At 38.8% G+C, this 16,022-nt stretch overlaps 1 protein-coding gene across 4 annotated transcripts in view; it reads left to right on the top strand.

Annotated features, from left to right (window-relative positions):
- bcas3 (BCAS3 microtubule associated cell migration factor) overlaps positions 1 to 16,022 on the top strand; it is a 502,994-nt gene that overhangs the window by 34,792 nt on the left and 452,180 nt on the right. For all 4 annotated transcript variants that reach the window (XM_022675301.2, XM_022675293.2, XM_022675283.2 and 1 more), the window contains exons 8-9: positions 6,331 to 6,438; positions 6,533 to 6,609. In XM_022675301.2, coding sequence (XP_022531022.1) covers positions 6,331 to 6,438; positions 6,533 to 6,609 — 185 coding nt within the window. The remainder of the gene's footprint in view (positions 1 to 6,330; positions 6,439 to 6,532; positions 6,610 to 16,022) is intronic.

Raw genomic sequence — 16,022 nt, 5'->3', positions numbered from 1 at the left:
GATAAAGATAGTTAGTCAAGTAAAATGGTGTGTAAATGAAATAATCAGGAAAAAAGTATTATTTAAAGTGGTATATTTCATTATTTGTTTTATTACTGTCTGTGGTCCGTGACTTCAAATGTATTTCTCCTTCTGGCCCCCAACAAAAAAAGTTTGGACACCCCTGATTTAAGGTCTCGGGGAAAATGATTTAAACATAGAGTTACCTACACAAGATGTAGCTAACGCTAACTAGCTCTGTAAACAAAAGCTGTAAGCTCCGCCTGTGGGCGGTCCTGAGCTGAAGTGGGCGTGGCCATTAAGTCAGTGATTGACGTGGTTGATGTCAACATTTTACATCTCTCTGATCTCACATGAATAGATAAATACAGTATGCCAGGACTTCTGCATGCTGGTTGTGTTCTGGTGTATGGCACTGTTAGTTTTGCGTTTCCAGACCATGTCATTATTATTTTTTATTCTCTTTCCTTTATAAGAGAGCTCAAATAGAGCTTATAAAGTAGCTGCAGCCTGAAAGTGATAATGTTCCCTCTTGTAAATGAATTTATTTGCCAGAAATCTCTCTCTTTCCTCTCGTTTCCAGTCTTGCTCTGTGTTTTGTGGACTATGTGGACCTAAGAAGTGTTTTTTCCTGCAGATGGTTTTACATAGGTTATTAAAACTAGATTAAAAACTCACTTTAAAATGGGGTCAGTTGGGTCGACGGGTCGATTGGTGACCAAATATAGTTTTTTTTTTTTTTTTAAGTTAAAATAACAGATGCCAGTGAGTTCATGAACATGACCAAGTGATGAAACAGGGCTGCATGTTCCATAATAACTGTTGTAAAGCAGTGTATTACTGAACGTATGGTAAAAACCTCATAGTAAATGGCGTTAATGTTCATTTGAGCAGCGACTTCCCCTCTGCTGCTGCTGGATTGAAGAACTGAGGAAAGTCTGGAATAAGCACTTTTTTATGACCTTGCTAATCTGAGATGGGAAATGGATTTTCCAGGTGTGCTATTAGGTCATTTTGTAGGACTGTACCCTGTTATTAGGAAGTGATTTTAGATTGTGAAATTCATATTAAAAGCCTTATGAAACTGTACCGCTCTTAGTGGAGAATGCAGAATTTAGCAGTGACCTTTTCACAGTAGGCCACGACCATTCTTATGACCCGCGTTAAAAAAATCAGAATAGCAATAGAGACCGGTAACTATTCCAGATGATGGCGTACATTTAACATACTGTAATTTCTACAATTTCTATTTTTCTTATTTTTAACGAACTGTTAATCTTGTGTTTCTTAAATCATCAGTTTCTGAATCAGCTTTTCTGATTTTGCTATTTATAGGTTTATGTTTGAGTAAAATGAACATTGTTGTTTTATTCTATAAACTACAGACAACATTTCTCCCAAATTACAAATAAAAATATTCTCATTTAGAGCATTTATTTACAGAAAATGAGAAATGACTGAAATAACAAAAAGATGCAGAGCTTTCAGACCTCAAATAATGCAAAGAAAACAAGTTCATATTCATAAAGTTTTAAGAGTTCAGAAATAATCAATATTTGGTGGAATAACCGTGGTGGTTTTTAATCACAGTTTTTTTCATGCATCTTGTCATCATGTTCTCCTCCACCAGTCTTACACACTGCTTTTGGATAACTTTATGCTGCTTTACTCCTGGTGCAAAAATTCAAGCAGTTCAGTTTGGTGGTTTGATGGTTTGTGATCATCCATCTTCCTCTTGATTATATTCCAGAGGTTTTTAATTTGGTAAAATCAAAGAAACTCATCATTTTTAAATGGTTTCTTATTTTTTACGGAGCTGTAAAGACTATTTTTATTTAATTTCCAGCTGTCAAAAAAATCATTCATTTTTCAAGAAATATTTTTAATAGGATTAAAAGTCAAATTAAAAATCCACAACTACAAACATGGCGGAGGTCGATGAGGTGTTGATAAAGTACTTACCTCAAATCAGGTGAAAGAAGGAGCTCTTTTTAATAGCTTTAACTTTTATGTAAAAAAATGTTTTAGTAAACTTTGTTAAACACACAATTCTCAGACATCTTTGTTTTTTTTTTGCTTTTACAAATATGATGATATGATGGTTGTACAAGAAGGGGAGGAAGAGGAGAAATGAAAGCTGTAGATTAAAGGAAAGTCTGGAAAAAAGAATGAAACAGGTTATTTTATTTATTTATTTATTTGATTGTCTTGACCTTGTCATAAACTAATGCAATGGATCATTTATCAATAAACTTGTCCTTTGTTGAAGAAAACATTTATCTGACATTGATAAAATGAGATCACGAAAAATCACAGACAAGAGCACCAATATACTGGTGCTGAGTATCACCTCCATGTGTGCAGTAGTGAAACTCTGATATGATTTTATAAAGGTAATTGAAATTTACGGTCACTCTCGAGTCGAGCTCTAGATTTTCAGCGAGAGGAAATTCTATTATGGATGACGGTGCATTGCCTCCATTAGAAGCAGGCCATTAGTTATCGTCCGAAAAAGGTAATTGAAGTGACCGATATAATTCTTTTTTTTTCATGGCTATCACTGCCCCATTAATCAATCCGGGAGCATATCATTTGTGTCAAATTGGCTCTGAAAAGCTTTAAATTGGATTGATCTGACCCAGATAATGCTGAAATCAATGAATAGTGGCTATAAGACAAGTTTGAGAAGTTAAATGCCTCTATTAATCTTACTATCTGAATCTAGAGTGTTTTCTGCAGTGATAATGATGGCCCGCTGTCTCCTTTCCTGCCTAGAGATCGAGCCATTGAAGCTTTTAAACAGCAGAAAAACAGGATAGCAGTAGAGACTGGCAACTGTTCCTGATGCTGGTGTACATTTAACACACTGATGCTGTTACGGAAGCGTGAACACACATATTATTGTACTATATATCTACCTACAGCTTCGAAATAAATAAGATATCACTTAAAAATGATGAGTTCCTTTGATTTTACCAAATTAAAAGAGGAAGATGGATGATCACAAACCATCAAACCACCAAAGTGAACTGCTTGAATTTTTGCACCAGGAGTAAAGCAGCATAAAGTTATCCAAAAGCAGTGTGTAAGACTGGTGGAGGAGAACATGATGCCAAGATGCTAAAAAAAAAAACTGTGATTAAAAACCAACCAGGATTATTCCACCAAATATTGATTATTTCTGAACTCTTAAAACTTTATGAATATGAACTTGTTTTCTTTGCATTATTTGAGGTCTGAAAGCTCTGAATCTTTTTTGTTATTTTACCAGCGGTCTGTTAGCCTAGCTAGCACTGAACTGACAGCAGCTTCATTCAGGTGTTATAAAGGTATTATAACTACAGACTTAAGTAAACTATATTCATAATCCACATATCCTATAAAACCACAGGATCTACAAACTACAATAACCAGCACAAACACACACATCTGTTATTAAAAAACAGAGATTAATTTAGTTCAGAAATACAGTTAGCATCGCTAGTTAGACATTAGCCATCTCCATTAAGATCTGCAGTCTGTTAGCCTAGCTAGCATTGGGCTGACAGCTGCATTCCAGCATTGTGAATGTAATAATTAAATCAATCTCAAGTGAACTAAATCCATAATCCACATCTAATATATAGAACCACAGATCCTCCCCACTCTAACCAGGACTAACAAATCAATCTGTTATTAAAAAACACAAAATAGTGATTAATTCAGCTCGGAAATACAGTTAGCGTCGCTGGTTAGCCGTTAGCTATTGCAGCTAATCCACTACGCTACCTGTCAAAATAAAAGTCTCCTGCACAACCAGTGCAAAAAAACTTACTTAGTATTTAACATATTTAATATTTAACTTTTTGAAATATTTAATTTGAAAGAAAACTATTGTGCATATGCATATTTACATATAAAGTGTTTTAAATAAATGACTTTTGATTGCATTTACATTAAATGCACTTGTGTAAACTCTTCAAATGGCTGTGTGGTCTGTTTCAGTCTCATTATGTATCCTTAATCATAGTACTAATAATAAACAAAAAAAAGTATCGGTATTTGTATGCGGTATCAGCAGTTTTATATCAGTTTTATATCGAAATCGGATCGGAGCTGGAAAAAAAAAAGTGTATCGTCCCATCACTACACTTTTCCACCACTATACTTGACGAGATTTAGTAATGGAGGTGTATATTATAACCTTTATGACATCGGGAGAACATCGGTCATCAGGAGTTACCACACTGAGTTCTTAACAGCATTTTCACCATCGCTGTGTTTTCACCATCGCTGTGTTTTCGTAGGAACAGCGTCAGCTCTGAAACACCACTCAGACTGCACATGTAATTGCCAAGTCGTACATCAATGCTAAACCTACAATGCATGCATCAAATCACTCTTCGTTAGGAGGCAGACATACGGTTCAATTAAGTGACAGACGCAGCGAAATCATTAGCGGTGGCATTCAGGACCACTTATTTTGTCAGTGAATCACCAGCCATTGATCTTCCTCATTTACAGAGACGGCTCAATCAGATCAGCTAAGCTAAGCGTCGCCCTCATTCTTCTGCCGTGAGCTCTGCTGCTCCGTCTTCCGTCCAGACCTTTCCTCAGCATGTCTGATCTGAGCTCTGGCAGTGTTGATGTGGTATATACAGCAGAACCTTTGTGAGTAATAGCCTGCAGAAAGCAGCGGGTTGAGGGGGGATCCAAAGCGGACGACGTGCCGTACCAGAACCATCCCTCGGAGACGACTGGCTGACACGGCAGACCCTGCTACGGCAGCAGAGTTTGTGAATACATGATTAGGATTAATGATGTCTAATGGTTCCACTCTGCAAAAAAAGAGCCACCAGCTTCTTTTCCCTTATTTCTTCATTCTTCTACTAAATGTGTTACTTGACAAAGCATGTAATTTTATATTTTGGGATGAGATCTCGAAGGAAAAGTGGCCACATCAAGCTTTTGGTGAAGTGTTGGCATGATTTTAAACAGGGCACTGGGTTCTGTGCTACATGTGCTTTCTAGTAATGTAGTGATTTTAAATATTTTTCAGCCAAATGCTGTTAATTTAAATTCCCCATTTCAGTTTTTAGGGGTATTGTATTACACAACATTTAATTTATGCTTCAACAGCCTTGACTACAAAATTGCACTGTAGAAATTGAGTCTAAAATTATTTCTTCAGTGCAATTGAAAGTGTTTTTATAATTGTAAAAATGCATGCATGCATTTGTTGAAAAACCCAGAGAAAATAAGTCTGATAAGGATTGGTTTTATTTTCTGGCAATGTGCTTTAGGACATGTCTTAGGATGTGCCTTATAACGTGGCGTTGGACGTGCCTTAGGATGTGCCTTAGGACGTGCCTTAGGGTTGTGCTGTAGGACGTGTCTTAATGTGTGCCTTAGGATGTCCCTTAGGTAGTGCCTTAGGTTGTGCCTTAGGTTATGCCTTAGGTTATGCCTTAGGCTGTGCCTTAGGTTATGCCTTAGGCTGTGCCTTAGGTTGTGACTTATGATGTAGTTCCTTTCTGCCAAAAGAGCCACCAGCTTCTTTTCCCTTATTTCCTTATTATTCTACTAAATGTGTTACTTGACAAAGCATGTTACAGATTAAAACAATGTTTATAGATTTGTAAAAATGCATGCATACATTGTTGAAAAACCCAGAGAAAATAAGCCTGATGAGTTTTACTCTCATTTTGTTGCAATGTGCCTTAGGATGTGTCTTAGGATTGTGCTGTAGGACGTGGCTTAGGTTCTGCTTCAGGATGTGCCTTAGTTTCTGCTTTGGGACATGCCTTAGGACGTGCTTTGTGTTCTGCTTTAGGACGTGCCTAAGGATGTGCCTTAGGTTGTTCCTGAGGATGTGTCTTAGGACTTACCTTAGGTTCTGCCTTAGGATGTCTTAGGTTCTACTTTAGGACATTCCTTAGGTTGTGCCTTAGGATGTGCCTTGGGTTGTGCCTGAGGTTGTGCCTGAGGATGGGTTTTAGGTCGCGCATTAGGACATGCCTTAGGACATGTTTTAGGTTGCGCCTTAGGACGTGCCTTAGGACGTGCCTTAGGTTGCGCCTTAGGACGTGCCTTAGGTTATGTCTTAGGATGTGCTTGTCATGAAGCATCAGGTGCAATCTCTACAGATCATGGGTTCAGATTTTGGATAATACATAATGTTTTTTTTTTGTAAATAAAATTTTAGGCCTTTTTTATTTTTTATATCTGAATTCTACCTTTTATGCTTCAAGTTTGCAATTCTTAACATTTTTGTATAAACATTGTAGAAATCACGTGGCCCTACACCTCTTTTTAGGATTGTTTTATCTATAATAATACCTTTCTCTGCAGGACGAGTCCCCCATATTGCTGTGTGGACCTGTATTCTCTAAGGACTGGAGAGATGGTCAAGTCAATTCAGTTTAAAACACCCATTTATGACCTGCACTGCAACAAAAGGTACATGCATCCTTCACATTTTGTTCACTTTATACAGTTAAATAAATAAAATAATAAAATTAAATAAATCTTTTCTTGTATTTAATTGCAACAGGATTCTTGTGGTCAGTCTTCAGGAGAAGATAGCTGCGTTCGATAGCTGCACTTTCACGAAAAAGTTCTTTGTCACAAGTAAGTACTGTTCTACGTTTTTGAGATGTGTTAATGTTCTTCAAATTTTCCCACCTTTAGCTAATCTTTTCTTAGCTATTGTTTTCATCTGTAGCTGCACAAAGCAGAATCCACAGTTTCGCAGTTTTGATTATCATATTTTTCCTTTTTCCTATTATAATGCTCATTGGATTATAAGGCACATTATGCGACACTAGTAAGGAACAGGGGTCTCGCCATGTTTTTATTCTATTTCAGCAGGTCATTCTGTTTATTTACAGTAAGCTTAAATTTCCAGATTTCCACTAAGGCTGGGTGCAGCAGCATTAGCATTAGCATTAGCCGCTAACTTGTATTGTAGCTTGTATTTTTTAATATATCAGTTAGGGGTGTGCCATATCATATTGTATGCAATAATAGAGTATCGTTAGCGTAAAAATACCATGAAATTTCGCCCTCATCTACTTTGAGGAACCCTGAGTGTTTCATTAAGACAGGGCGATATTAGCTAGTGGTTTGTCCCATGTAGCTTAGGATGTTTTAACACGGTAACAGGTAAATATGCAGACTATATTCCGTTATACTCGCCTCTGGATGGGGAAAGGGCTAGCGCTTTTGTGTGCGGTTAGCGGCTAATGCTAATGCTGATCCAGCAGTGCTAGCATGGGTTAGCAGTAGGCTACAGGCTGATAATACTCACCTCTGAATGGTGAAAGAGCTAGCGCTTAGTGCTGAGGTTAGTAGCTAATGCTAATACTGCTCCAGCAGTGCTAGCCGGGGTTAGCAGTAAGCTACAGGCGGATAATACTGACCTCTGAATGGTGAAAGAGCTAGCACTTAGCGCTGAGGTTAGTTGCAAATGCTAATACTGCTCCAGCCTTAGTGCTGGAGAAAATTCACTGAAACTCCTGTATAACTCTGTACTTCAGTGTTCAGAGTGGCTTTACTGCTCCTGTATGTAATACCTGACTGGTAGAATTCATACATAAGGAGCACCTGATGGTTGAGGTTAGCAGATAATGCTAATACTGCTCCAGCCTTGGTGCTGGAGAAACTTCACTAAAACTACTGTATAACTCTGTGATTTATGGTTTAGTGTGGCTTTACTGCTCCTGTATGTAATACCTGACTGGTAGAATTTATACATAAGGAGCTTCGGATGGTTGAGGTTAGCAGCTAATGCTAATGCTGCTCCAGCCACGGTGTTGGAGAAACTTTACTGAAACACCTGTGTAACTCTGTACTTCAGCAGAGTGTCTTTACTGCTCCTGTATGTAATACCTGACTGATACAATTCATACATAAGGAGCACCGGATGGTTGAGGTTAGCGGCTAATGCTAATACTGCTCCAGCCTTGGTGCTGGAGACACTTAATTGCAACTCCTGTATATCTCTGTACTTGTACTTCAGTGGAGTGGCTTTCCTGCTCCTGTATGTAATACCTGACTGGTAGAATTCATACATAAAGTTAACCGTATTATAAGACGCACTGATTCCTGATTTTTGGTAAAATTAATGGATTTTAAGTGCACCTTATAGTGCGAAAAATACGGTTATCCCTCTCACACACGTTGTCTTCATTAAAACCATCAGGCGGAGATTGTTGTCTCATGTGAAACTACACAACCAGTGCAGTGCAGAGGTTTTTCTTTTGTCACTCTACACGCCGATATAATATCAAAGATCCATCCGGGCCTCCGTAGCCGACAGGCCTGTTTGTTTATGAGAAGAGCTTTTGTTTTACAGCGCTTCAGAACTCGAGAGAGAGCCCGAGAGAGAGACCGTGTCATGCTGCCATCATGTAGCCCAAACAATAATAAACAAATCTACCATGTCACTCAGTTTGGACCTCAGGCAGTAAAAAATAAAAAAATATAAAATAAAAAAAGGTCCACTTCCTCTCCTCTGGTCCGAGTGCCTCTGTGAGACATAGCTCCGTGTATTCTCACACAGCCGGCGTCTGTGCTCCCCCGTCACCTCACACTCTCCGGCCTCGTTTTAGCACGGCCCACAGTGAGGCCATTGTGTCCCCCAGAGTACAAACCGCCCGTGTCCCCATCCGAAAACAGGCCTTCGCTCCCACTTAAGCAATCGTCTGTTGTAAATTGCCATTAGTGTAGTTTTAATGGCTCTCATTGTCTGTCTGCCTTCCCTGTCCATGTCTGCGCCACAGGAAACGAGCGCGGTCAATAACCCCTTACATCATTAATCTCTTTTCTAAAGCGTCTTCATCATAAAAAAGGTCCCGGACCAGACATGTTTGTTTTTGGGGGTGATTATGAGAGAAGACATGATGCTGAATAAATGAGAACGATATTCTCATATCACACTGTCAACATATCTGTCTAGTTCTGCACTGTGTCTGAGAGAGCGTGATGATGATACACAAATCTCACAAATATACACAGTATTATGATATAATACCAGCTAATATAGAAACATACAGTGAAAGCAACATGTGCATAAATTTTTTGGATTTTATCAAATTGAAAAGCTATGGAATATAATCAAGAGGAAGATGGATGATCACAAACCATCAAACCACCAAACTGAACTGCTTGAATTTTTGCACCAGGAGTAAAGCAGCATAAAGTTATCCAAAAGCAGTGTGTAAGACTGGTGGAGGAGAACATGATGCCAAGATGCATGAAAAAACTGTAATTAAAAACCAGGGTTATTGCACCAAATAAGATCAGTATTTAGAAAGATCTGAGGTATGACAGTATAAACGAGTGTGGAATCAAATTTGCAATTTTTCTGCTCACTGTTGCCATTTCAATTTATGTGTTATATATTTTTTTAACTGCTTATTAATGTTTTTTAAGTATTTGCAACCCAATTATTAACCATTATTAACTCATAAATAAACCATTCATAAACCCTTTGTAAAGGTAGTCTTATTTTAAAGTGGTACCTTTTCTTTCAAGTGCCATGTTTAAAATTAGAACACGTTTTAATCATGTTTATTTACTGTTTAACTGTTCATATTTTTAATCCTCTTTTTTTTCTTCTTCTTCTTCTCCTTCTACTTCTTCTTCCTTTTCTTCTTCTTCTCCTACTTCTTCTTCTTCTTCTTCTCCTACTTCTTCTCCTACTTCTTTTTCTTCTTCTTTTCCTTCTTCTTCTCTTTCTTCTTCTCTTTCTTCTTTTTTAACTTTATCTTCTTTTTCGCATTTCTCTTGTTCTTCATCCTCTTCATCTTCATATTCTTCTTTATCTTGTTCTTTTTCATGTTGTTGTTGTTGTTGTTGTTGTTGTTCTTCTTCTTCTTCTTCTCCATCCTTGTCATCTTCATGTTCTTCATGTTCTTCATCTTAATCATCATTTTCTTCTTCTTCTTCTTCTTCTACTTCTTTTTCTTCTTCTTTTTCTTCTTCTTCTTCTTCATCTTCTTCTTCTTCTTATTTTCCTTCTTCTTCTTCTCTTTTGTCTTCTTCTTCTCTTTCTTCTTCTCTTTCTTCTTCTTTTTTAACTTTATCTTCTTTTTCGCATTTCTCTTGTTCTTCATCCTCTTCATCTTCATATTCTTCTTTATCTTGTTCTTTTTCGTGTTGTTCTTCTTCTTCTCTTACTTCTTCTTCTCCATCCTTGTCATCTTCATGTTCTTCATGTTCTTCATCTTAATCATCATTTTCTTCTTCTCTTTCTTCTTCTTCTTCTTCTACTTCTTCTTCTTTTTCTTCTTCTTCTTCTTCTTCTTCTTCTTCTTCTTCTTTTCCTTCTTCTTCTTCTCTTTTGTCTTCTTCTTCTTCTCTTTCTTCTTCTCTTTCTTCTTCTTTTTTAACTTTATCTTCTTTTTCGCATTTCTCTTGTTCTTCATCCACTTCATCTTCATATTTTCTTTATCTTGTTCTTTTTCTTGTTGTTGTTGTTGTTGTTCTTCTTCTCCTACTTCTTCTTCTTCTCCATCCTCGTCATCTTCATGTTCTTCATGTTCTTCATCTTAATCATCATTTTCTTCTTCTTCTTCTTCTTCTTCTTCTTCTTATTTTCTTTCTTCTTCTTTGCTTTCTTCTTCTTCTTTTTTAACTTCATCTTCTTTTTCGTATTTCTCTTGTTCATCCTCTTCATCTTCATATTCTTCTTTATCTTGTTCCTGTAGTTGTTCTTCTTTTTCTTCTTCTTCTTATTATAAATATTATAACTATTATAAGTAAATAAATGAACAGTAAGTAATAAGTATATCAGCAAGTATATGCGGTTATTTATCTGCAGAGTGTTTGGTTCAGCAGGGCCTCTCTCTCTCTCTCTCTCTCTCTCTCTCTCTCAGTGGGGATTGATGTGAGGTCTGAGAACAATGGGTAGAATACTGTGGTTCTGCTCTCAGGATGTGTTAAACACATGTTATCTCGCTGCTCTGGCTCCTCTCCGGTTTGGAGCTGCACTAAAGAGGCTGTGCTTGTGGCTTACCTCAAGTCCTGCTGCTCCCGGCTTCAGATCCCAGATCTGCTCTCTAAATTACTGTCTGCATACATTTTATCTGAGCTCTAAATTACTGTCGGCACACTTCTGAGCGTGAGATCTGCACTCGCGTGACCCTGAACGCAGAGAACGCCTGTGCTTATACATCATCTCATACATGCATACATATTTATATATTTATATATAGAGAGAGGCTAAAAAAAGAGAATAGGGTTTTCTGTTCCATGTCAATTTTCTTCTTCTTCATCTTCTCCTTTTTTATCTTCATCTTGCTTATTCTTCTTCATCTTTCTTCTTATTCTTCTTATTCTTCTCCCCCTTCTTTTTCATTTTCTTCATCTTCATCTTTTTTTCTTCTTCTTCTTTTTAACCTTCATGTTCTTTTTAATTCTTTTTCATCTTCATCTTCATCTTCTTCTTCTTTTTCTTCTTCTTTACCTTCTACTTCTTCTTCGTCTTCTCCTCCTTTTTTATCTTCATCTTTTTTCATCTTCTTCTCCTCCTTCTTCTCCTCCTTCTTCTTTTTCTTCTTCTTTTTCTTCCTATTCTTCCTATTCTTCTTCTTCTTTACCCTCTTCTTCTTCTTCATCTTCTCCTCCTTCTTTTTATCTTCATCTTTCTTCTTCTTCTTCTTCTTCTTCTTCTTCTCCTCCTCCTCCTTCCTATCTTCTTCTTTTTCTTCCTGTCTTCTTCTTCCTATCTTCTTCTTCTTCTCCTCCTGTCCTCCTCCTCCTCCTTCTTCCTATCTTCTTCTCCTTCTTCTTCCTATCTTCTTCTTCTCTTTCTTCCTATTCTTCCTATTGTTCTTCTTCTTCTTCTTCTTCCTATTCTTCTTTTTCTTTTTCCTATTCTTCTCCCCCTTCGTCCTATTTTTCTTATTCTTCTCCTTATCTTTTGTTTTTACCTTTTTCATCTTCATTTTGTTCTTTTTCATACATATTTTTTTATGTAGGCAGGGGAGGGTAAAAGATTGTTGCATGTCAGTTCTCAGTTCTGCATTCATCTTTTGTAGCTAATATATAAATAATAATTTATATGTATTTCCGGGTTATTTTATTGATTATTAGTGTAATGTGTTTATTAATGTGTTGTGCGTGTCTGTGCTCATGTCTATTGTTGTAGTTGTCTGTGTCTGTGTTTTTTTTCTTGGCTCTTTTCTCTTTTTTTTTCTTTATGAATGCGTAATGCCGTATGACGCCAGTTTTTCCTGTATGGCTCTCGAGGGTCAAGCTGTCTGCCAGTTAATAAGTTCAGGAGCCATCCTACATTCACTAAATGCCACAGCCCCCACTCCAAATACTACACAGATTAGACTCTGAAGTATCCTCAGGACAGCGTGAGGGTGTCTGTTTCTGCTGCGTTCAGTCATACTTAATAAAACTGTACAGAACAATACACTCCAGACGGCCTCTGCGGGGTACGGCTACATGCTCTTTAACTCACATATTCTATTCATGCTTTTATATTCTTCTTTTATAATAATAGTAGAAGTAATAATAATAATAAGGTAACACTTTATGATAAGTTTCATTAATATTCCATTATTTAATAATTAATAACTTTTATTTTTCACATTTTTAGAAACTAAAAAGTTGCTATCACATTTGTAAATACTAATAAACGCATTGGCAACATGAACTGCAATTGATAAACATTTGCATTGGTTTAAAATTCGCATTTACTAGCGATTTATTAATATTACAAATTCTGATGAGCTAATGATTTTTTAATATAACATTTTTAATATGAATATCCAAGCTGATAAATAAGTGTCACGTATGAGCATTTGTTTATATGTAAAATCTACTGATCATTAGTTAAAAATCTATTAATGAAAGTTATTATAAAGTATTACCTAATAATAATAATAATAATAATAATAATAATAATAATAATAATAATAATAATAATATAGTAGTTTTAACCCTTTTAGACCTGATTCATGATTTAGTGATGAAAATATATATATAAATTCTGTTTCTGTCTGTAATGTGTTCAAAAACAGTATTCAGTAAATCATTACCTAAATTAACAAATAAATAAACATAATCAAACATAATATTTGTAATTTGTCTGTTAATTGCAGTGTAGTCATTTGTTTAACACTGAATCAGTTTCTCTGATTTTTCTATTTATAGGTTTATGTTTGAGTAAAATGAACATTGTTGTTTTATTCTATAAACTACAGACAACATTTATCCCAAATTACAAATAAACATATTCTCATTTAGAGCATTTATTTACAGAAAATGAAAAATAGCTGAGTTCAGAAATAATCAATATTTGGTGCAATAACCCTGGTTGGTTTTTAATCACAGTTTTTATTCATGCATCTTGGCATCGTGTTCTCCTCCACCAGTCTTACACACTGCTTTTGGATAACTTTATGCTGCTTTACTCCTGGTGTAAAAATTCAAGCAGTTCAGTTTGGTGGTTTGATGGCTTGTGATCATCCATCTTCCTCTTGATTATATTCGTGTAAGGGCTGGTGGCCGACGGGGGCGTCCTCCGGGGCATCGGAGGGTGCGCCAGGCCAGCGCCGAGGGTTGATTGGCTAATTACCAACACCTGCTTTGAGCTCTTTAAAAGCAACGCCAACCAACCACTCGGCGCTGGATCTTTGAAGCTCGTGGGAGCGAATCTATGCCGGTTTCTAGACCGAGCCTCTGCTCTTTTTCCCCTTCTCTTCCTGCTATCCCTTTGGAGAGAGTATGATCCAGCACCGCTGGCATACTCCTCCCGCATAAGTAGCTTCCTCTGTCCCTTTATATTCTCGAGTGTGGTGTAGTCGTGTTGAGCGGTGTGCTCCGCGGCTAACCCCCCTTTCTCTCGGGTCTGTGTGTCTGTGTTTGTGTGTGTGTGGTAGCCGCTGCGAGGCACGCGGTGTGCTAACCTTTCCTCTCCCCTCGCTGTTCCTCTTCTCTCTGGTGGAGCAGCGTTTAATCCAAAAGCACCCCAATTCACTTCTTTGTTTAGTTTGGAAGCTCTTTTGTTTTTACCTCGCGCCATAAGAGGTAGCCGTTAGCTTCCGCGGCGAGTCTTGTTTACATTCTCCCCTTCTCTTTCACTCACGCTAGGCGTGATTTTGTTTTGCACCCATTTTCCTCCTCCGCCCGTTCTCGTTGCTCCGCCCCTTTCGGCGGAGGCTCTTAAAGGGCGATTAAAGCGGCCGCGTCCCAATCCACTCGCTGGTGTAGTGGTTAGAGCATTGGGCCGCGACCGCGACAGCCTCGGTTCGATCCCCGCGTGGAGCGGGGTTTAATATTAAGATTTACATGTATAATATTATTATACAATATTATTATATATCTTATTAATATATATATATATATATATATATATATATATATATATATATATATATATATATATATATATATATATATATATATATACACACTAACAGTTGTTGTTATTATTGTTGTTATTATTATTATTATTATTATTATTATTATTATTATTATTATTAGTAGTAGTATTATTATTTTCCTTTTTTTTGGGTTTACCTGCTTTGAGATCTACTGCTTTGCAATTGGATTCTGCAACCCTCTGGGCTGGAGAGCCTCTGCTCCCCAACCCCCTTACAGAAAGATCCAGCCCCAAGACATGAACCCAGCAAAGCAGTTAGATCTCGAGCAGGTAAAAACTACTCTTGCTGAGCAGGGTGTGGCTATTGGGAGTCATGAGCGGGTCCTGCAGCAGGTCCTTTCTCAACTGCAGGGTCTGACTGATTTAATCACCCAAACCTTCCCACATCCCACACAACCAGTTCCTCAGATGACTGAGCCACCCCAATCAGATGAGCCTGTAGTTATACAGGGCCCTCATGCAGAACCCTCCCTGCCAGCCCCAGAGCGTTATGGGGGCGAACCAGGGGCCTGCAGAGGGTTCCTGCTGCAGTGTTCGCTCTCCTTTGAGCAGCAACCAACCCGCTTTAAGTCAGAGCGTGCGAAAGTGGCGTATATCATTTCCCTTCTTACGGGCAGGGCCCTGGCCTGGGCCACCCCTGTGTGGGAGAGCCACCCTGACGTGTGTGCCTCGGCGGCCCGGTTTGCTTCTGCTCTCTCACGAACATTTGACCTCCCAGTTCGTGGAGAGGAGGCTGGGTCTCGCCTGTTGCACCTCCTTCAGGGGAAGAAGTCAGTGGCAGATTACGCCATACAGTTTCGCACGCTCTCGGCTGAAAGTGGGTGGAATTCTAGTGCTTTGCTCTCAGCTTTTCAGTATGGGCTCAGCGAGGAGCTCAAGGATATGCTGGCATACCGTGACCCCCCAGCTTCCATTGACGAATTCATAGACCTCACACAGCGATTGGACAATCGCATCCAGGAGCGGCGTAGAATGCGGGGTCGCTCTTTTCTCAGTCCAGGGTCTTCTCAGGTCTGTAAAGAGCAGCTAGCCCATGGTGTCCACCCCATGCAGTTGGGGCACACTCGCCTTCCCCGACAAGAACGCGAGGCACGCATGCGGGAAGGGAGGTGCCTCTACTGTGGAGGGGTTGGCCACCTCCGGCCGGCCTGCCCCGAACTTTCACGAAACACCAGTGCTTGTCAAAGGCAGGGGGAGCCTTTGAGGGATGTATCGGCCGCCCCCCGGAACCAGGGAGTGTTCCTTAGTACCACACTTGTGTGGGGCTCATCCGAGGTCCGCTTGCCTGCTTTTGTTGACTCCGGGGCAGCGGGCAACTTCTTGGATCTCCACCTAGCCAAGAGATTGGCTCTGCCATTGGTGCCCTTAAGAGAACCCCTGCCCATTGCAGCAATCGATGGTCGGTCACTGGAGCCAGGGAAGATTTCCCACCAGACTCGCCCTATCACACTGCATGTCGGTTCCCACTCTGAGCAGATGGTGCTATATATCATCAGTGCTCCCGACCTGCAGTTGGTCTTGGGCTTTCCTTGGCTTCAGCGACACAATCCTCACATTGATTGGCTGTCTCGGTCAGTCTTGTCTTGGGGACCAGCCTGCCAAGCTTCTTGCCTGCGGCCACGCAAGGAGCCTCAACAGGCTG

This window comes from Astyanax mexicanus, chromosome 18, assembly GCF_023375975.1.
Source record: "Astyanax mexicanus isolate ESR-SI-001 chromosome 18, AstMex3_surface, whole genome shotgun sequence".
Lineage (NCBI taxonomy): Eukaryota > Metazoa > Chordata > Actinopteri > Characiformes > Acestrorhamphidae > Astyanax > Astyanax mexicanus.
The sequence above is the reverse complement of the archived record's forward strand: the minus strand, read 5'-3'. Positions and strand labels throughout refer to the sequence as shown.